Genomic DNA, 22,038 nt, shown 5'->3' with positions numbered 1-22,038 from the left:
TTTTATCCATTCATCTGTCGATGGATGTTTAGGTTGTCTCCATGTCTTGGCTATTATGAATAGTGCTGCTGTGAACATATGGGTGCATGTATCTTTTTGTTGATTCCCCTTCTTATTTGTTGTAGGACCTTTTATTTCTGTGTGTCCAGCTTTCTTCTTTCGGATAACATTCTCTCTCCCATTCAGTGCAGTCCAGTTAGTCTGTATGATAAATGGGCTGCTTCTGTTCTCCACTCCCACCTCCCCACAAACCCAAGTGTTGGGCATATGACCCAGGCCAGGCCAATCAGAAAGCACTCTAGGATAGTAATCAGAGTTTTGAGCAAGGTGCCCTCTAGTGCTCCAGGTGACAAGTTACAGAGGGCGTCTTGCTGCTAGTGGAGCATCTATCTGTAAATGAAGCTAAGCAGAGGTGTGGAAAAAGAGTTCCGATTATATTCTTTTTATGTGAGCTGGTATTTCCCCTTTTTTTTCTCGTCATCAAGCTTGAATAACTTATAACTTGAGTAATACTAATAATAGCAAATACTTACATGGTGTTTATTATGTGCCAGGCACCATTATAAGAGTTTTACATGTGCTGACTTATTTACTCCTTATAAAAACTCTGTGAGTTGGTTCCATCATCATCTACATTCTATGGAGGGGGGAAAAAAGGTACAGAGAAGTCAAGTAACATGTTCAGACTCTCACAGCTGGTAAGTAATAATGAGCCAGGATTTTAACTGAGACAGTCATACCTCAAAGTTCATGGTCTTAGCTACTCTACTAAGCTGCTTCTCTGAATGATAGATCAACTAAGACTCTGAATATCACTTTCCTTTGTAAACCCAGAGCTGATAATTGCTACATTTAGCCTTGAGCACCAAACTCTTGAAGGAAGTACTGGTGAAAGTGTGGTCACTTGTCTCCCGAGGTGGCCGCCAACAGTTCCTTCCCTCTCTGTACATGCATGCTACAGCTCCATTGAAGAGGCAGACGTTATTCTGAGCTGGCCTTATGACTGGCTTTGATCAATAGAAGGTAGCAGAACTGACGTCCTCAGACTTCTGAGTGCAGACCTTAAAGGAACTGGTAGTTGTTGCTTTCTGATTCTTGGACTCTAGCTAACATGCTATAAGTAACCCAAGCCACATGGTGGAGAACTAAGACACTGTATTTGACAGCTCCAACTGAGCTCCCAGACAACAGACAAAACCAGCTGCCAGCCATGTGAGTGAACTATCTTGGATATTACAGTCTAGTCAAATACCTGGATGACTGTAGCTCTAACTGACATCACATGGAGCAGAAAAACCACCCAGCTGAGCCCATCATCTTACATAATAATCAGAGGTAATAACATGGTTGTTATTTTAAGTCAGGAACATTTAAGCCACAGCAATAGGTAATTAAAACAAACTTCATGTCTCTAACTACCATGATTACATGGCTACTTCTACCGTTATTTGGCCTATTGGTATAGTTTTGTCATTGCTAATCCATCAGGCATGCAAGCAGTTCAAACTTTTGAAACTGATGAGCTAATAAAACAAATGAGTGATAAAGGTTTTCAAAATGTCAATGTTGTGTAATTTATATTTAATCCCATTTCCTTTTATCCCATGGCCATTAATGATGAGCCTCTATTACTAGTATTACTCTTTATAATATTGGAAGTTTATGTGATTGTCATAAATTTATCATTATTTATAATTACTTAAAATAAGTCTTTAGTGGGTCCCAGTGGATAGTACTATGTTATGCATCTTTGAGCCACAGAGGTGGTTTCACAGGAATAAGAACTTTCCAGAATTACAGAAATCTTTGTTGCTATCCATATTTAATTTGGTCCCATATTTGCTACTTACATAGTTAAATTATTACCCTAACATGTAAGAACAATATATTGTTTTCAAATGGCTTCCAAAAGTTATTAGGCCTGAAGAAATTATATTTGTGCCACATATCTGAGTTTATTCTTTCAACATAAACATTTAATGAGTGCCTATTATGTATTAGGAGTATAGAGACAAAAGACACCCCCATTCCTGAAGTAGCTCATTATCTCATATATGAAACAGAAAATTAACCAGTCAATACTCATGTATTAGTAAGGAATATACTTGACTGAAAGTAACAGAAAACCTAACTAGTAGCAACTTGAATAATTAAGGAATTTGTTCATCTAGCATGAAATATAAGGGAGTTCAAGACTGATGTGGCACCTAAACAATGTCATCAAGGATACAAGGTCTTTTTGTCTTTCTTCTCTACCAGCTTTGCTAGGTAGCTTTCATCCCCATACTCTCAAGATGGTTACTATGTCTCCCAACAGCAATCTGTTCTAGAAAGGAAGACGTGGGAAAACAAAGAGATAAAGGAAACCCTCTTCAGGATCTTCATTTTACATCTATTGGATAGATTGTGAGATGGCCACCCTTGGCTACAAGAGTCTTCTAATTAGAGAAAGACAAGGGAGAAGGGAGGTTGGAATAGGGGTCAAATAAGCCAACTTATACCCTACAACATGCTAGGGTAAACATAGTGTTACCTGAGTTGAATCATGAAATAGGAGTTGGAGTTAGCCAGACCAACAGGAGAGAAGGACACCCCGGGCAGAGGATATAGGCCATATAAAGGCAGGGAGGAGTGGGACCTATGATGGGCATACCTGGTTCACAGAGTACATGTTTGCACTGATGACAGCTAAAGTTGGAGAGGGATGCTGGGGACAAAGCAAGCAGGGCCTGAAAGCTATGTTAAGGAATTTGGACTTTATCTTGCAGGCAGGAGTGAAAGGTTTTCAAGTGTGGTGTAGGAATGATCAGATTTGTGTTCATAAAGCAGACAACAGATTAGTAGGCACCTGAGACTACAGTCAGAAGACTGTTGAACTAATCAAGGCAAGACATAATAAGGGCCTGAGCTTTAGTGATGGTAGTGTGGAGGGAAAAAAGGTTCAGATTTTAGATGTATTAAAAGAGAGGAATAGACATTTACTGGATGATTGGTTAGTTATGAGGGTAAAGAAGACTCGAGGTAGAATACCAGGCTTCTGGCTTAGGCAACTGGGGGTTAATGGGGCCATTCATTGAGGCAGTGAAGATGGGAAGAAGAGCAAATGTCAGATAGCAAGTGGATATTTGAGACTGGAGCATAAGAGAGGTCACTGACCCAGACCCAGCTGCTAATATAAATATCTTAACTAGTTCCTCTGCCTCCAGTCTTGTCCGTTTCAAACCATTCTCCATCCAGCAGCTTGAATAATCCAATTAAAATGCAAAGTAAGTCATGTTCTTCTACTGTTACTTAATATCATTGCAGTATTGTTTTTTTCTTCTAGTGTTAATGAGCACATACTATGTGTCTGGCACTGAGCTAAGGGCTTTCGTACCTTATTTCATTTAATTCTCATTCTTTGAAATGGAGGCTGCACCTATCTCCATTACAAAGGGGTTCAGAGAGGTAAAGTAACTTTCCAAAAGTTCCTTACCTAGTAAGCACCAGAGCTGGGCTTTAAATTCATGTCTGGTCTGTCTGACTGCAGAGGCTGTGTTGCTCTTAACCACTATAGTACGCTGTCTTTCATGCTTAAGCGGATAGAGTGCTCCGTATCCTTCAAAGTACTTTCACACGCATTGTCCACTATCCCTTTCCTCCTAACATTCATTACAAGGTCATTTGGGTAAGTATTTTATTAATTGTATAGATGAGTAAATCAAAGCACAGAGGCAATAAAGGACTCCAACTCCTCATTAATTAATCCATCCCTTCTATAAATATATATAGATTGGATACTAATAAGGGAAATTAAGATGCACAGGGTTTAAATTACTTGCTCAAGGCCCCATGACCACTTGGTTGTAAAGCAGAGACTAGAATCTCTGGGTTCAGAGCTCTGTGTTCTTGATGGGAGGGGAATACTGCTTCTAAACTGCTAGGGAACTAAGTCAGGGCTTGGCTTGGATCAGGAGTAAAAGCAGATTCAAATTATCCTCCACTTCATCTTTCCTCCCCACCTCTTTCCCACTGGCTTCTTCAATGTTGTTTTCTGAAAAATAGTCCTGGCATTCAGCAGTTGTGGAAGAACTGTCGGATTTGGTCTTCATGGCTTCCTTAGTAAATAGAAGGAGGAAATGACAGGGATATCCATTTTAGCTCAATATGAGATTTTTTTTTTTTAATGATGGTTGCTTGTCGAGAATGAGACAGAATTTCCCAGAGTGGCTGTAAGATCCCCCTTCCCTAGTACCACACAGAGTCAAGTAGAATTCGTGGCCCTCTGTGGCTGTACTCATTCTAAATAATGGATGCTGCTTCTACTGCTGCCAGTAATCGGATTAATTCCAAATTAATTCTCTGCTTCTTTGAGTTACTAACTTAGATGCAGATTTTTAGGTGGGACCATCTGATTTGTTGAATAGATGTCACATGCCATTATTCTGGCTGCTGGGAAGGTGGGTAAGAAAATATCTGCCCCTTCTCTTGACAAAACAGAAAAGAATCAGTTGACCTTTAAAGTTCTTCCAGATTTAAGAAACCGTGATTCCAGGGTACATCATCTTGTCCTAGATTTTGGTACATCATCTTGTCACAGAATCACACGTTACCACTGGTGTTATTGCAGCTCTAGGTATTTTAAATAATACCATGGCTTTAATGATAACTTCAATATCAGACTCCTTTTCCTTTCTCATCTTACAAAACACCTTTAGTTGTTCTCTACCTTACAACTGTTAAAGGTTGAAGAGGGCATATGTGGCAAACTGTGGGTGGTGCTGGGTGAAAGCCAGCTGGCGAACTTCCAAGCGTCCTTTCATGGTGGCATTATCTTGGTGAATTTACCAGCATCTGGTCTTTAGTTTTACATTTCCAGGAAGACAATTTTATCTGTGCTTCAGAATTTATCTGACTCATGGAAACTGACTTGTGCTCATTAAGTCACAAGAAAAGCCAGAATTCTAATTAGTTAATTTATAATGAGAAATAAAATCTTCAAGCACACTAGTCATGTCAGCCTAATAAAAGCATTCTCTCTCAGTAAAAAAAAAAAACTGTATAGAAAGCCAAACTGTAATCAAATGGTTGCCAGTTTGCTTGGAATCAGAGTGAAGGGAGTTAGTTATATGTTTACAATGATCAATGGCCTCAGACTTTGACTGACTGATTGTAATAAGACTCTTTTGGTAGTAAGTGAGAGAAGGCACAATTAAAATTATCTTGGACCAAAAAGGGAGTTAATTAAAAACAGTATTGGAATACCTCATGGAACTCTGGGAAGGTCCATTGAAGAGCTGGGCTTCAGAGACTGCTGGAATCAGGACTAGAAAACGTCCAGGATTCTCTTCCTGTTGGCTTCATTTGCTCCCTCTGAGTGTAGGGACATTACATCCCATGGTTCTCATCACAGGAGAGTGACTGACCCTTTCCCATTGGTGTCTATTAAGAAATCCCATGGGAGATCTCTGACTGACATGGGCTGGAGGCTGACATTTGGACCTATCAGCTATGGATAGTGATGGAGTGGTAGAGGAGGGCCACATGGCATAGGCTTGCTCCTGTGGCTCCAGACGTGAATTAAACTCATTGTTGGCTGCCATAAGTTGGATTGGAGCCCTGACATTGATATACTCCAGCTCTCTTCCTATAACCAGAGAGGTCTATTTATGAGCCAGAGCACCTCTTCCCCAGGATATGCCTAGAACCAATGCCTCTCTTATCTTTCTCCCCTTTTGCTCTCCTGAGTTTCTCTGAAGGCCATTTCTCTTCTAATGGACTTGATCTTTCCTTCCTTATATTATTTATTTGGCTACAACTTTAAGCTGGTATCTAAGAGGAAGATCCATGTTGGTTTTTCATATTTTTATTCTCAAAAGACAAATTTGATTAAATATATCACTTAAAGATTGTTACCCCCTTCTTCAAATTTATAAAAAAAGGAAGGGGGAATCACAAAGAGTTTATAAGTAACTGTAACTGACTGAAATTCATCATTCAGTGCTGTAAAGGTTTCCATTTGGTCAAACTACATTGCCTTTTCAAAAAGATAATTGAATAATCTTCTGCCTCTATTTACTTTGAATTCTCATTGTGGTAAATCGATATCTCTTTATATTTTAATTTTATTTTTATTGCTTTATTCATTTAGTAAATATTTTTCAGTGCTACCTTGTATCAGACTCTGTGCTGGGAGGTGAAAATAAAGAGAGGGAAAAGAGCCTGAACATGGGGAATGGGTTTCTGCCTGTGAAAAACGCCTGATGAGTGAGTTGAGAGATGCCGGATGCTGGCTTGCAAGGTCAGCCTGCCTAAAGCAAACTCTGATATTTGCCTGATAATTATATCATTTGAGTCATAACTTTAGATGAGAATAAAGCAGGGAAACAAGTTCGTTGTCATCTATTCACACTTAAACATTTTAAGATGGAATATTTCCATATAAAATACTTTCAAACACCCATCTACTCATTAGCCAGTTATAATGTAACTTAATATTTTTACCATATTTGCTTCATAATTTTTTTGAGAAATGATTTATCTAGCCATCCATATATCCACCCTATTGATGAACATTAATTTCCAAAATTTCACTATTACAAATAAGGCTTCATTGAGTGTCTGTATACTTGTCTCCTTGAGTATATATGCAAGAGTTTCTTTATACTCAGAAATAGAATTGCTGGGTATTACGATATGTGCACCTTCAATTTTGAAAAATATTGCCACCAGTAGTGTATGAATATGTTTATTGTTTCATATCCTTATCAACATTGTAGAAAATTTTTCCTTTTTAACAGTCTAATGGATATAAAATGGTACATCATTGTTGTTTTACTTTGCATTTCACTAATTACTGAATTTAAGACTGAAATTTAAGCCTGAATTTATTTTCAAATAATAATTAGCCATTCTAATTTCTTCTACTGTGAATTGGCTAGTTATTTAAAAAATCCATTTTTATGGGATTTTGTCTTTTATTGATTTATAATAATTTTTTATTCTCGGTACTAATCTTGTGTTGGTTAATTTTGTAATACCTTCTTCTAGTCTATACCTTCTCTTGTAACTCTGTTTATACTGTCTTTTTAGCAATAGGACTTTTAAATTATAATTTAATCAAGACCTATATATAAAATGTCAGACAGTAAACCTTTTAGAAATTATATATGTATATATATATATACATATGTAACATACATTGAGTCATCCATCATAAATAAAGGAGTTATTTTATGTCCTTTAAACATTTTAATAAATTTTCTCCATAAATGTCAATCTTACATTAGTTGTATTCCTATTGGAAGCTTAGAGATTTTATTGCAATTATAAGTGGGATTTTACCACTTTAATTACACTTTCTAATTTCTTGTTGCTGGTGTATTGCTATGATACTTTTGTATATTGATCTTGTATCCAACAACCTTCCTGGAACTTGCCTCCTTTTATGATTTGTAGATTCTCATGGGTATTCTAACATACAACCTTATCATCTGTTGGAAAATGAAAATATTGTTCTTCCATTGCAGTTTTCTTCTTTTCTTCTTTTTCTTATATTACGGTATTTGCTAGAATCTCTAGTACATCATTGAATAGAAATGCTGATGGACTTCTGTGACTATTTGGGAAAATGTTTCTGGGGAGGATTTTCATCAGCTTAGTTTTGATTTTCATTTACTGTTTTCTTCTCATAGTAATGTTGCCCTTTGCTGTTTAAGTATGTTGAATTTTCTTGGACTAGTAGCAATCAGGTAATTGTACAGCGGGGGAATGAGAAGGTTGGACAGTTTCCTCAATATCTTGGTTCAAGAGTGCCTTCTTCTGTAGAATCAGTGAAGTGAACTTTATTTCATTAATGGCATCTTTTTTAGAAGAGTGGTGGTTCTAGGACCCTTAATTTCTGGGCTTGATTTCTTATTTTTCTTTACCTCGTTAGTCGCCAGAGCAGTGCCTTCCCAAGACTGCTGTTATAGTCTTGCATACTTTCCAAGTCTTTTTCTTGGAAAGTCAATGTTCAAATCCTCTAGTCTTAGACTTGTTCTTAGTATTTTCCCATTAGGGAAGGATGCCGTCTTTTTTTTTTTTTCCCATGTTATTTTATTGATTGATTGATTAACATCTTTATTGGAGTATAATTACTTTACAATGGTGTGTTAGTTTCTGCTTTACAACAAAGTGAATCAGCTATACGTATACATATATCCCCATATCTTCTCCCTCTTGTGTCTCCCACCCACCCTACCTATCCCACCCCTCTAGGTGGTCACAAAGCACCGAGCTAATCTCCCTGTGCTATTCGACTGCTTCCCACTAGCTACCTATTTTATGTTTGGTAGTATATATAAGTCCATGCCACTGTCTTACTTTCTCCCAGCTTACTCTTCCCCTTCCCTGTGTCCTCAAGTCCATTCTCAACATCTGCGTCTTTATTCCTGTCCTGCCCCTAGGTTCTTCAGAACTATGTGTTTTTTGTTTTTTGGGTTTTTTTAGATTACATATATATATGTTAGCATACAGTATTTGTTTTTCTCTTTCTGACTTAGTTCACTCTGTATGACAGACTCTAGGTCCATCAACCTCACTACAAATAACTCAATTTTGTTTCTTTTTATGGCTGAGTAATATTCCATTGTATATATGTGCCACATCTTCTTTATCCATTAATCTGTCGATGGAAACTTAGGTTGCTTCCATGTCCTGGCTGTTGTAAATAGAGCTGCAATGAACATTGTGGTACATGACTCTTTTTGAATTTTGGTTTTCTCAGGGTATATGCCCAGTAGTGGGATTGCTGTATCGTATGGTAGTTCCATTTTTAGTTTTTAAGGAACCTCCATACTGTTCTCCATAGTGGCTGTATCAATTTACATCCCCAACAACAATGCAAGAGTATTCCCTTTTCTCCACACCCTTTCCAGCATTTATTGTTTGTAGATTTTTTGATGATGGCCTTTCTGACTGGTGTGAGGTGATACCTCATTGTGGTTTTGATTTGCAGTTCTCTAATAATTAGTGATGTTGAGCATCTTTTCATGTGCCTCATGGCCATCTGTATGCCTTCCTTAGAGAAATGTCTATTTAGGTCGTCCACCCATTTTTGGATTGGGTTGTTTGTTTTTTTGATATTGAGATGCATGAGCTGCTTATAAATTTTGGAGATTAATCCTTTGGCAGTTGCTTTGTTTGCAAATATTTTCTCCCATTCTGAGGGTTGTCTTTTGGTCTTGTGTATGGTTTCCTTTGCTGTGCAAAAGCTTTTAAGTTTCACTAGGTCCCATTTGTTTATTTTTGTTTTTATTTCCATTTCTCTAGGAGGTGGGTCAATAGGATCTTGCTGTGATTTATGTCATAGAGTGTTCTGCCTATGTTTTCCTCTAAGAGTTTTGTAGTGTCTGGCCTTACATTTAGGTCTTTAATCCATTTTGAGTTTATTTTTGTGTATGGTGTTAGGGAGTGTTCTAATTTCATACTTTTACATGTAGCTGTCCAGTTTTCTCAGCACCACTTATTGAAGCGGCCATCTTTTCTCCATTGTATGTTCTTGCCTCCTTTATCAAAAATAAGGTGACCATATGTGCATGGGTTTATCTCTGGGATTTCTATTCTGTTCCATTGATGTATATTTCTGTTTTTGTGCCAGTACCATACTGTCTTGATTACTGTAGCTTTGTAGTATAGTCAGAAATCCAGGAGACTGATTCCTCCAGCTCCATTTTTCTTTCTCAAGATTGCTTTGGCGGGCTTCCCTGGTGGTGCAGTGGTTGAGAGTCCACCTGCCAATGCAGGGGACACGGGTTCATGCCCCAGTCCAGGAAGATCCCACATGCTGCGGAGTGGCTGGGCCCGTGAGTCATGGCCACTGAGCCTGCGCGTCCGGAGCCTGTGCTCCGTGACAGGAGAGGCCACAACAGTGAGAGGCCCGCATACTGAAAAAAAAAAAAAGAAAAAAGATTGCTTTGGCTATTTAGGATCTTTTGTGTTTCCATACAAATTGTGAAATATTTTGTTCTAGTTCTGTGAAAAATGCCATTGGTAGTTTGATAGGGATTGCATTGAGCCTGTAGATTGCTTTGGGTAGTAGAATCATTTTCACAATGTTGATTCTTCCAATCCAAGAACATGGTATATCTCTCCATATGTTTGTATTATCTTTAGTTTCTTTCATCAGTGTCTTACAGTTTTCTGCATTACAGGTCTTTTATCTCCTTAAGTAGTTTTATTCCTAGGTATTTTATTCTTTTTGTTGCAATGGTAAATGGGAGTGTTTCCGTAATTTCTCTTTCAGATTTTTCATCATTAGTGTATAGGAATGCCACAGATTTCTGTGCATTAATTTTGTATCCTGCTACTTTACCAAATTCACTGATTAGCTCTAGTAGTTTTCTGGTAGCATCGTTAGGATTCTCTATGTATAGTATCATGTCATCTGCAAACAGTGACAGTTTTACTTCTTCTGTTCCAATTTGGATTCCTTTTATTTCTTTTTCTTTTCTGATTGCTGTGGCTAAAACTTGCAAAACTATGTTGAATAATAGTGGTGAGAGTGGGCAACTTTGTCTCGTTCCCGATCTTAGTGGAAATGGTTTCAGTTTTTCACCATTGAGAACGATGTTGGCTGTCGGTTTGTCATATAGGACCTCTCTTACATTGAGGTAAGTTCCCTCTATGCCTGCTTTCTGGAGAGTTTTTAACATAAATGGATGTTGAATTTTGTCAAAAGCTTTTTCTGCATCTATTGAGATGATCATATGGCCTTTCTCCTTCAGTTTGTTAATATGGTATATCACATTGATTGATTTGCATATATTGAAGAATCTTTGCATTCCTGGGATAAACCCCACTTGATCATGAGGTATGATCCTTTTAATGTGCTGTTGGGTTCTGTTTGCTAGTATTTTGTTGAGAATTTTTGCATCTGTGTTCATCAGTGATATTGATCTGTAGTTTTCTTTTTTTGTGATATCTTTGTCTGGTTTTGGTATCAGGGAAATGGTGGCCTTGTAGAATGAGTTTGGGAGTGTTCCTCCCTCTGCTATATTTTGGAAGAGTTTGAGAAGGATAGGTGTTAGTTCTTCTCTAAATGTTTGATAGAATTCGCCAGTGAATCCATCTGGTCCTGGGCTTTTGTTTTCAATCACAGTTTAAATTTCAGTGCTTGTGATTGGTCTGTTCATGTTTTCTATTTCTTCCTGGTTCAGTCTCTGGAGGTTGTGCTTTTCTAAGAATTTGTCCATTTCTTCCAGGTTGTCCATTTTATTGGCATAGAGTTACTTGTAGTAATCTCTCATGATCCTTTGTATTTCTGCAGTGTCAGTTGTTGCTTCTCCTATTTCATTTCTAATTCTATTGATTTGAGTGTTCTCCCATTTTTTCTTGATGAGTCTGGCTAGTGGTTTATCAATTTTGTTTATCTTCTCAAAGAACTAGCTTTTAGTGTTATTGATCTTTCCTATTGTTTCCTTCATTTCTTTTTCATTTATTTCTGATCTGATCTTTATGATTTCTTTCCTTCTGCCAACTTTGGGGGTTTTTTGTTCTTCTTTCTCTACTTGCTTTAGGTGTAAGGTTAGGTTGTTTATTTGAGATGTTTCTTGTTTCTTGAGGTAGGATTGTATTGCTATAAACTTCCCTCCTAGAACTGCTTTTGCTGCATCCCATAGGTTTTGGGCTGTTGTGTTTTCACTGTCATTTGTTTCTAGGTATTTTTGGATTTCCTCTTTGATTTCTTCAGTGTTCTCTTGGTTATTTATTAGTGTATTGTTTAGCGTCCATGTGTTTGTATTTTTTACAGTATTTTTTTCTTGTAATTTATATCTAGTCTCATAGCGTTATGGTTGGAAAAGACACTTGATATGATTTCAATTTTCTTAAATTTACCAAGGCTTGATTTGTGACACAAGATATGATCTGTCCTGGAGAATGTTCCATGAGCACTTGAGAGGAAAGTTTATTCTGTTGTTTTTGGATGGAATGTCCTGTAAATATCAATTAAGTCCATCTTGCTTAATGTATCATTTAAAGCTTGTGTTTCCTTATTTATTTTCATTTTGGATGATCTGTCCATTGGTGAAAGTGGGGTGTTAAATCCCCTACTATGATTGTGTTACTGTCGATTTCCCCTTTTATGGCTGTTAGCATTTGCCTCAAGTATTGAGGTGCTCCTATGTTGGGTGCATAAGTATTTACAATTGTTATATCTTCTTCTTGGATTGATCCCTTGATCATTATGTAGTGTCCTTCTTTGTCTCTTGTAATAGTCTTTATTTTAAAGTCTATTTTGTCTCGTATGAGAATTGCTACTCCAACTTTCTTTTGATTTCCATTTGCATGGAATATCTTTTTCCATCCCCTCACTTTCAGTCTGTTTGTGTCCCTAGGTCTGAAGTGGGTCTCTTGTAGACAGCATATATACGGGTCTTGTTTTTGTATCCATTCTGCCAGTCTATGTCTTTTGGTTGGAGCATTTAATCTATTTACATTTATAATATTTATCGATATGTGTGTTCCTATTACCACTTTTTAAATTGTTTTGGGTTTGTTATTGTAGGTCTTTTCCTTCTCTTGTGTTTCCTGCCTAGAGAAGTTCCTTTAGCATTTGTTGTAAAGCTGGTATGGTGGTGCTGCATTCTCTCAGCTTTTGCTTGTCTGTAAAGGTTTTAATTTCTCCATCGAATCTGAATGAGATCTTTGCTGAATAGAGTGATCTTGGTTGTAGGTTTTCTCTTTCATCACTTTAAATATGTCCTGCCACTCCCTTCTGGCTTGCAGAGTTTCTGCTGAATGATCAGCTCTTAACCTTATGGGGATTCCTTTGTATGTTATTTGTTGCTTTTCCCTTGGTGCTTTTAATATTTTTTGTTAGTATTTAATTTTTGATAGTTTCATTAATATGTGTCTTGGCATGTTTCTCCTTGGATTTATCCTGTATGGGACTCTCTGTGCTTCCCAGACTTGATTGACTATTTCCTGTCCCATATTAGGGACGTTTTCAACTATAATCTCTTCAGATATTTTCTCAGTCCCTTTCTTTTTCTCCTCTTCTTCTGGGGCCCCTATAATTCGAATGTTGGTGCATTTAATGTTGTCCCAGAGGTCTGTGAGACTGTCCTCAATTCTTTTCATTCTTTTGTTTTTATTCTGCTCTGCAGTAGTTATTTCTGCTATTTTATCTTCCAGGTCACTTACCCTTTCTTCTGCCTCAGTTATTCTGGTATTGATTCCTTCTAGAGAATTTTTAATTTCATTTATTGTGCTGTTTCATCATTGTTTGTTTCCTCTTTAGTTCTTCTAGGTCCTTGTTAAACGTTTCTTTTATTTTCTCCATTCTATTTCCAAGATTTGGGATCATCTTTACTATCATTACTCTGAATTCTTTTTCAGGTTGACTGCCTATTTCCTCTTCATTTGTTTGGTCTGGTGGGTTTTTACCTTGCTCCTTCATCTGCTGTGTATTTCTCTGTCTTCTCATTTTGTTTAACTTACTGTGTTTGGGGTCTCCTTTCTTCAGGCTGTAGGTTCATAGTTCCCATTGTTTTTGATGTCTGCCCCCAGTGGGTAAGGTTGCTTCAGTGGGTTTTGTAGGCCTCCTGGTGGAGGGGACTAGTGCCTGTGTTCTGGTGGTTGAGGTTGAATCTTGTCTTTCTGGTGGGCAGGACCACATCTGGTGTTGTGTTTTGGGGTATCTGTGAACTTATGATTTTAGGCAGCCTCTCTGCTAATGGGTGGTGTTGTGTTCCTGTCTTGCTAGTTGTTTGTCATAGGGTGTCCAGCACTGTAGCTTACTGGTCATTGAATGGAGCTGGGTCTTAGTGTTGAGATGCAGAGCTCTGAGAGAGCTTTTGCTGTTTGATATTATGTGGGGCCAGGAGGTCTCTGGTGGACCTCTGTCCTGAACTCGGCTCTCACACCTCAGAGGCTCAGGCCTGACACTCGGCTGGAGCACCAAGACCCCATCAGCCACATGGCTCAGAAGAAAAGGGAGGGAAAAAAAAGAAAGGAAAAAATAAAATTAGTAAATTAAAAAATAAAAGAAATTATTAAAACTTAAAAAAATTAAAAAGTAATAAAGAAAAAGAAAGAAAGAGAGAGCAACCAAACCAAAAAACAAATCCACCAATAATAACAAGCGTTAAAAAGTATACTAAAAAAAAAAAAAAAACTCTGGACAGACAGAACTCTAGGACAAATAGTAAAAGCAAAGCTATACAGACAAAATCACACAAAGAAGCATACACATACACACTCACAAAAGGAGAAAAAGGAAAAATATATATATGTATATAAAAAAAAGGAAGAAAGCAACAGAATCAATAAACAAATCTACCAATGATAGGAAGCTCTAAATACTAAACTAAGATAAACCTAAAACCAGAAACAACTTAGATGCAGAAAGCAAACCCCAAGTCTACAGTTGCTTCCAAAGTCCACTGCCTCAATTTTGGGATGATTTGTTGTCTATTCAGCTATTCCAGAGGTGCAGGGTACATCAATCTGATTGTGGAGATTTAATCCGCTGTTCCTGAGGCTGCTGGGAGAAATTTCCTTTCTCTTCTTTGTTCTCATAGCTCCCGGGGTTCAGCTTTGGATTTGGCCTCGCCTCTGCGTGTAGGTCACCTGAGGGCGTCTGTTCTTCGCTCAGAGAGGACGGGGTTAAAGAAGCAGCTGATTCGGGGGCTCTGGCTCACTCAGGCCAGGGGGAGGGAGGGGTACGGAATGTGGGGCGAGCCTGCGGCGGCAGAGGCCAGTGTGACGTCGCACCAGCCTGAGGTTCACCGTGTGTTCTCCTGGGGAAGTTGTCCCTGGATCCCGGGACCCTGGCAGTGGCAGGCTGCACAGGCTTCCGGGAGGGTAGGTGTGGATTGTGACCTGTGCTCGCACACAGGCTTCTTAGTGGCAACAGCAGCCTTAGCGTCTCATGCCCGTCTCTGGGGTCCGCGCTGATAGCCGTGGCTCGCGCTTGTCTCTGGAGCTCGTTTAGGCGGTGCTCTGAATCCCCTCTCCTCACACAACCCGAAACAATGGTCTCTTGCCTCTTAGGCAGTTCCAGAGTTTCTCCCGGACTCCCTCCCGGCTAGCTGTGACGCACTAACCCCCTTTAGGCTGTGTTTACGCCAACAACCCCAGTCCTGTCCCTGGGGTCTGACCTCCGAAGCCCGAGCCTCAGCTCCCAACCCCCGCCCGCCCCAGCGGGTGAGCAGACAATCCTCTCGGGCTGGTGAGTGCTGGTCGGCACCGATCCTCTGTGCGGGAGTCTCTCCGCTTTGCCCTCTGCATCCCTATTGCTGCGCTCTCCTCCATGGCTCTGAAGCTTCCCTCCCACCACCCTCGTCTCTGCCAGTGAAGGGGCTTCCTTGTGTGTTGAAGCTTTTCCTCCTTCACAGCTGCCTCTCAGAGGTGCAGGTCCCGTCCCTATTCTTTGTCTCTGTTTTTTCTTTTTTCTTTTGCCCTACCCAGGTACATGGGGAGTTTCTTGCCTTTTGGGAAGTCTGAGGTCTTCTGCCAGCGTTCAGTAGGTGCTCTGTAGGAGCTGTTCCACATGTAGATGTATTTTTGATGTATTTGTGGGGAGGAAGGTGATCTCCATGTCTTACTCCTCCACCTTCTTGGAACTCTCCCCCTGTAATAACTGTTAATAAAGTATAATCTATAAAAATACTGAATCACTATGCTGTACCTGAAACTAATATAATATTATAAATCAACTATACTTGAAAAGCAAAAACCAAAAAAAAAAAAAAAGCATAGAGTTGGGCTGTATCATACAACTTGATGTTCAATTTAAGTTCGAGAAAATACTTTCACTGATGGGTTTAGTCCCTTTACTTTCATTGTGATTGGCAAGATATTTAATTTTTTATGATTTTAATTTGTTCTTCTGATTTTTCTCTTTTATTCTCCTCTCCTGCTTTTTATTAGATTGTTATTTGAAAATAATATCCTATTTGCTGGTTTGAAAGTTACACTTCTAATTTTTATTCTTTTAATTGCCAATACTCAGACTTTTAGAATCACCTAGAGTACTTGTTAGAACATAGATTGCTGGGCCCACCCCCAGAGTTTCTAATTCAGAGCTGGGTTAGCCTCCAAGTATTTGCGTTTCTTACAAGTCCCCAGATAATGCTAATGCTGCCCTTCTGGAAATCACACCTTGAAAGACCGGCAGCAATTGGTGCTTACCAGCAGATAAATATTAGCACCTGTACCCAATAACCATTCCTAGTTGACTTCCTAATTATTTTTGAATTCTTTTACTTGTTGAGTTCTCTGCTTTCCCACCAGGTCAGCCATGCGTTAAAATGTTTAAATTTCATTGTATCCGATATTTTTAGGAGTGTAGTTCTCAGAGGAGTTTCTTTGACCATCTAATCCCATAATATTGCCAGGAACAGAAGCAGGACTGTAATTTCTCATAGGAGAATAATTTTTTCCCCCATTCTGAATGCTGAAAGAGAGAAACTTTCTTGCAAGTTTCTGGTCTGATGGCTGGAGTTTCTTTGGTCTCTTTGATATGAGGTACAGCCTTTACAGACTCCTGGCTGTAAGTAGCAGTTTAGCTCTGTGCCGTCTGTGAACCCAAGGCCATGTCTCCTGCCCTTGATAGGCAGTTCAAACTCCAGCTTTGAGTCTTGGGACATCAGCTTATGGCCTCCCGTTCTAATGAATATCCTCTTCATTACTAGCACTGCGTGGTTTCCCTTGGCTGTGTTTGTAGACTTGGGAGAGGAGGATGTATTTCATTCACCCGTTCTATGTGTGTCATGGGGTGGAGGTTGGGGAAGCTATGTAATCTCAGTCCACCTGGTTGTCTTCTCTTATTTTTCAGTTGTCATCTAACAGAGAACACGGGGCATAGGGTCAAAAAGGTTTGAGAAGCAGAAAGTGAGTGGAAAAGAGAATGCTTTGTCTGGAATGCACCTGAGCTTAGGGACTTGGAGTTGGTAGCATATCATTAGTACTGGAGAATAGTAGGTGGTGCTGAATTGGAAGTAATTGAAGGAAGGCACCTTGCTGGTGTTAGTTAACACTATAAATGAGACCTGGGAATTTTAAAAGTTTTAAATTTTTACTAGGGCCAATCTTCCTTGAAATGTTTTTATTGCATATAAAACATATGCTACTAAAATTTTTAAATATTTTTCTTTTGGAGTCATTCTTTTCTTAAATACTGACTTACCCTTCTTAGGTGTGCATTGACAACATATGCTGAAGAATATGCTCCACCGTATGAATATCAGCCACGTGTGAGTATAAGAGGGCTGAAAAGCCATATTCTAAACATTTATGTACTTAATATGATTCTTTACATGTAGTGTAAATAGTCATGCTTGAGAAGAAAGGACAAATGCTGAGATTTATGATGTTTTATATTTATTCAGAGATATTAGCTATTTGTGGGAGTTAATGGAATATTTTATGGTTATGATTTATTTTGGGAATAAGTTTATAGATTTCAGGGAGAAAATATTGCAGTGTCCAAAATATATTACTTTCTTCCTCATCTTATTTTATTGTCCCCCTCCCTAAATTCAATTTATCTGGAATAAGAACCTACCTTTCTATTCATTTGTATTGTATTAGCATATGAAAATAAGTGGTTTAATTTAGCTCTGGGAAATATGTATGTTGATAAAATATGTCCAGCTTACAACTTCAATAAACTTGTACTTAAAAATTATACAACAATTATACAAAAGCAAAACAAGGCTGCTTCCTATTAGTCTTTTTTAGGAAGTCTTAACTGGTGCAATAGATAAGAGACTTAACTATTGAAAAAGAGGAGAAAAAAATCTTTATTTTCAGATAGTATGATTATCTTCTCAGGAGATCCAAGATGTTAAAATAAGTAACTAGAATGAATAAGACCAGTTAGTAAGGTGATTACTAAATAAATAAATGTATCAAATGTATCAAAGACAATATCTTTCCTTCATATTAGCAATAACTGCTTAGTAGGCTATAAAAGAAAAAACATGCAAACTACTATAACAACACAAATTTTAAATACTTTTATGAAGAAAATTCTAGATCAAATAAAGATCAATAAAGAATATGTGGTAGTTCGTCTCCAAAGATGGTGGACAGACCACTTCCCCAGCAAGAGGTAAATGTTCCTCCACCTTTTGAATTTAGGCTGTCACATGACAGATTTGATCAATAGAACGTGGCAAAAGGAATCCTATGCCAAATCTAGGCTATCTTTAATAAGAGTAATTATTACTCTTTAATCTAGAGTAGCCTAGATTTCTTACATGGTGGCTCAGGGCTTCCAGCTCTTGGAACCCTGAGCCACCATGTAAGAAATCTAGGCTACTCTGCTGGAGGGAGAGGCCATGAGAAGGAACACTGATGAGCTTGACTTATGAGCGACAAAGCCATCTTGGACATCCACCCTAATAAGCTTGGACTGCAGCTCCAGCTGCCATCTGACTGCAAACCATGAGAGATTCCAAGAAGATAATAATAAATTGTTACTGAAGGCATTAAGATTTTTTTTTTTTTTTTTTTTAATAAATATACACCGGGCTTCCCTGGTGGTGCAGTGGTTGGGAGTCCGCCTGCCGATGCAGGGGACACAGGTTCTTGCCCCGGTCCAGGAAGATCCCATATGCCATGGAGCGGCTAGGCCCATGAGCCATGGCTGCTGAGCCTGTGCGTCCGGAGCCTGTGCTCCGCAACGGGAGAGGCCACAACAGTGAGAGGCACGCGTACTGCAAAAAAAAAAAATTAAAAAAAATAAATAAATAAATAAATAAATAAATATACACCAAAGGTAACTAAGACAGAAATCTCAAATACAAGGGAATAACTACCATTTGAGGGGACTGGAAAACTAAATTATAAGTTAAATTTATAAATTTAATATAATTACATTAAAAATTCCAATGGATTTTGTTTTCTATCAGAACTCTAAGATTCTGAAAATTATTTGAAAGTATAAACATGAGAATAATCACAAGTTTTCTGAAACAGTGGCATAACCAATTTAGGGAAGTAAACTGTTCATGATACTACTTTCGTTATGTTTAATCTTATTTATTTCTTCTCATTAAAAAATAGCATTCAAGCCATAAGAAAAGCATATGTGATGGCTTATGGATTAATATGCTTAATACCTAAAGAACTCAAACCTATTGGCCGGAAAAATGTTAAAACCCTAGGGAAATGAGCAAAGGTCATATAAAGACAGTTCACAAAGTAGGAAATTATTATTATTAACTAGCTGATAAATACAGGGAAAATCCCAATCTACAAATAATAGAATATATGAATTAAAGCAATAAATTTTTTTGCTAATAAAATTGGCAATATTTTTTAAAATAATAATACTCAATTGAGTAAAGGTGGGGTGAGATGGGTACTTTTTTCTATTGCCAGGAATATTGTAAATTATTTTAATCTTTCTGTAAAGGAATTTGGCGATATGAATTGAGATACTATTTGATCTAATAATTCTCCTAAGGATTTCCCCAAAGAAAAATAGTTCATACCAGGGATAAAATTTATATCCAAAGATACTCATCATTGAATTATGTATTACAGCAAAACTTGGAAATTACCTAATGTTTTAGTATTAGGTGTAGTGCTCTAGGGATTCAGATTGAGCCTCCCCAAAATTTGTCACTCCTGCATGAGGATTTTTTTGAGTTAAAGACATGAGACCCTGTGTGTTCAAGATAACCTACTGTTCCTCCCTTAACTACCTAGAAGAATTTAAACTGGGAATTTTTCCCAGAAAAAAAAAAAGTTATTACAGAGATAAATTTGAGCTAAGTAGCCCCATCTGTATGGTAGGGCAAATGTCTAATTGCCAAACATCTGCTTTTCTTATTGTCTTGTGAAACCTCCTTTTCTTGGAAGCTCCAGGCCCCTATCCCATTCCTTAGCTCAGGATGACGTGTATACCTTATTTTACCTTTCTGTCTTTGAACCTCTTATGTATGTAGGGACTCTGACCTTCTCATGTATGTGGGGTTCCTGTATGTATGAAATTAAATTAGACTTTTTCCTGTTAATCTGTCTCATGTCAGTTTAATTCTTAGACCAGTCAGAAGAACCTAGAACTGTAAAGGAAAGTTTTTTTCTTCTCTGACAGTACTAATTAAATAGGTTATAATCACATGATGAGATATTTTATAGCCTTTAGAAAGTCCATGGATAGTTCTTACTGTCTTGATAAATCTTCTTATTTAAGGTCAAGAAAAACATTAAGATACAAAATTGTATGTGTATTTTATCCAAACTATGTAAAAGTATAGAGGAAAAAAGCCTGAAGAAACTGTCAAAATGCTAGTAAAGTTGACTAGTGAATGGTGAAATTCTAAGTGATTTTCTTCATCTTTAGCATTTTCTAATGTAGTAAGCATGGTGGTTTATAATCAGAAAACCCACAAGGAAACAAATATATTATTTTAAAATGCAATTCAGGCTCATTTCCTTATATACATGGGCTTTGGCTCCATCTCCAAACAAAAGGAAGTTGTAAGGCACGTAATTAAAAACTCACAAAATTCAAAGGACTGGTTTCCCCAAGAGCATAAATATAAAGAATGTGCGATGTGTTCTCAGGGTGCATGAATCTTTAGCTATTGTGTTGTATATTTGTGCTTTATTTTTTTCGGCATTATTTCTAGTATTTCTCATGTTGCTTGTTTCCACATTAACAGCACAGCATGCAGCATGCGCTGGCAGTTCTTTGGCTTTATTTAGAGTTTTGTTCATTCACTTCTAAGTTCTTTATCAAAGGAATTGATTTTGAGGCATGTTTTTAGCCCTGCTTCTAGCACCCCATTAATGAATGCTTGCATTACATTGTTATAGAATACAAAAAATCTTTTAAATTGTAATGACAATGAATGGTTAAGTAACAGCAGAATAGTGACTGAACTCTGACTTAGAAGTTACTGTGCACATAAACAAATGTATGATTCATAAAATACTGACAAAATAAGGAGAATATTTTTTACTTGCTAGAGACTTCACCATGTGGCCTTAGCATAAACATAGCTCACCATTCACTCAGGCTACCACCTTTGCAATTATGCAATTCCTGAAGAAATCTTAAAATATTTTGATTCGTATTATTTTAAATTTTGTGCATGAATTGAGACTTTATAAATTTTTATATTATGGTCTCTTACATTTGCTTAATTCATAATTGCATAAAGTGGGATAGCATCATAAGAAGTCTTAAGGAGAATGCAAATTATCTCCCCATAGCTCTAGATGTGAATGAATAAATACAGAATATTAGGAAGCTATGAAATCATTTCCAAGGAGAGAAATGAAAGAGAATTGCAAGCTACTTCTTCAGAACTCCACCTCTTAAAGCTGGGTACAGTAAGTCACCTACATACAAACAAGTTCTGTTCCAAGAGCGTGTTCATGGTCCAATTTGTTAAGTCCAACAAAGTTAGCCTAGGTACCCAACTAACATAATTGCCTATATAGTACTGTACTGTAATAGGTTTATAATACTTTTCACACAAATAATACATAAAAAACAAATGCAAAAAATAAAGAAAACATTTAAAATCTTACAGTACAGTACCTTGAAAAGTACAGCAGTACAGTACAACAGCCGGCATACAGGGGCTGGCATCGAGTGAACTGGCAAGAAGAGTTACTGACTGGAGGAGGGAGAGGAGGTGGGAGATGGTAGAGCTGGAGGATAGTCAGCAATAGGAGATGGAGGGCAAGCTGCAGTTTCACTCATGCCTGACATTGATGGCACAGGTTCTGGCTCCTTGCTAGATTCAATTCTATCTTCCCTCTTGAAAAACGATCCAGTGATGTCTGGGTAGTAGCTCTTTTTTTCTCATCATAGATGACACAGTAGCACTGGATTGCATTCTGAATGGCTGCTGCAAACTTCATGTACTGTTCTATGTTCGAGTCCTGTGCCTCAAAAACTAACAGTGCCTCCTCAAATAAAGAAAATCCCCTTGCCACTTCCTGTGTCGTGAATCTCTTCAGTTCTTCAGTTACTTCTTCTTCCTCTTGTCTCTCTTCGTCCTTTCTCTGGGCCTCCAATTTCATCAGGTAGGTCTTCATTAGTAAGCT

The 22,038-nt window shown here is 37.9% G+C and overlaps 1 protein-coding gene across 1 annotated transcript in view; it reads left to right on the top strand.

The window, feature by feature from the left end:
- Positions 1-22,038, top strand: part of CFAP95 (cilia and flagella associated protein 95) — a gene marked incomplete at its 5' end in the record, with an annotated part of 82,546 nt that overhangs the window by 46,463 nt on the left and 14,045 nt on the right. Inside the window, 1 exon segment of the mRNA XM_082657506.1 lies at positions 17,162-17,219. Coding sequence (XP_082513632.1) covers positions 17,162-17,219 — 58 coding nt within the window.

The sequence above is a fragment of the Grampus griseus genome (genome assembly GCF_964374135.1).
Source record: "Grampus griseus genome assembly, chromosome: 6".
In the NCBI taxonomy this organism is placed as follows: domain Eukaryota; kingdom Metazoa; phylum Chordata; class Mammalia; order Artiodactyla; family Delphinidae; genus Grampus; species Grampus griseus.
The sequence above is the reverse complement of the archived record's forward strand: the minus strand, read 5'-3'. Positions and strand labels throughout refer to the sequence as shown.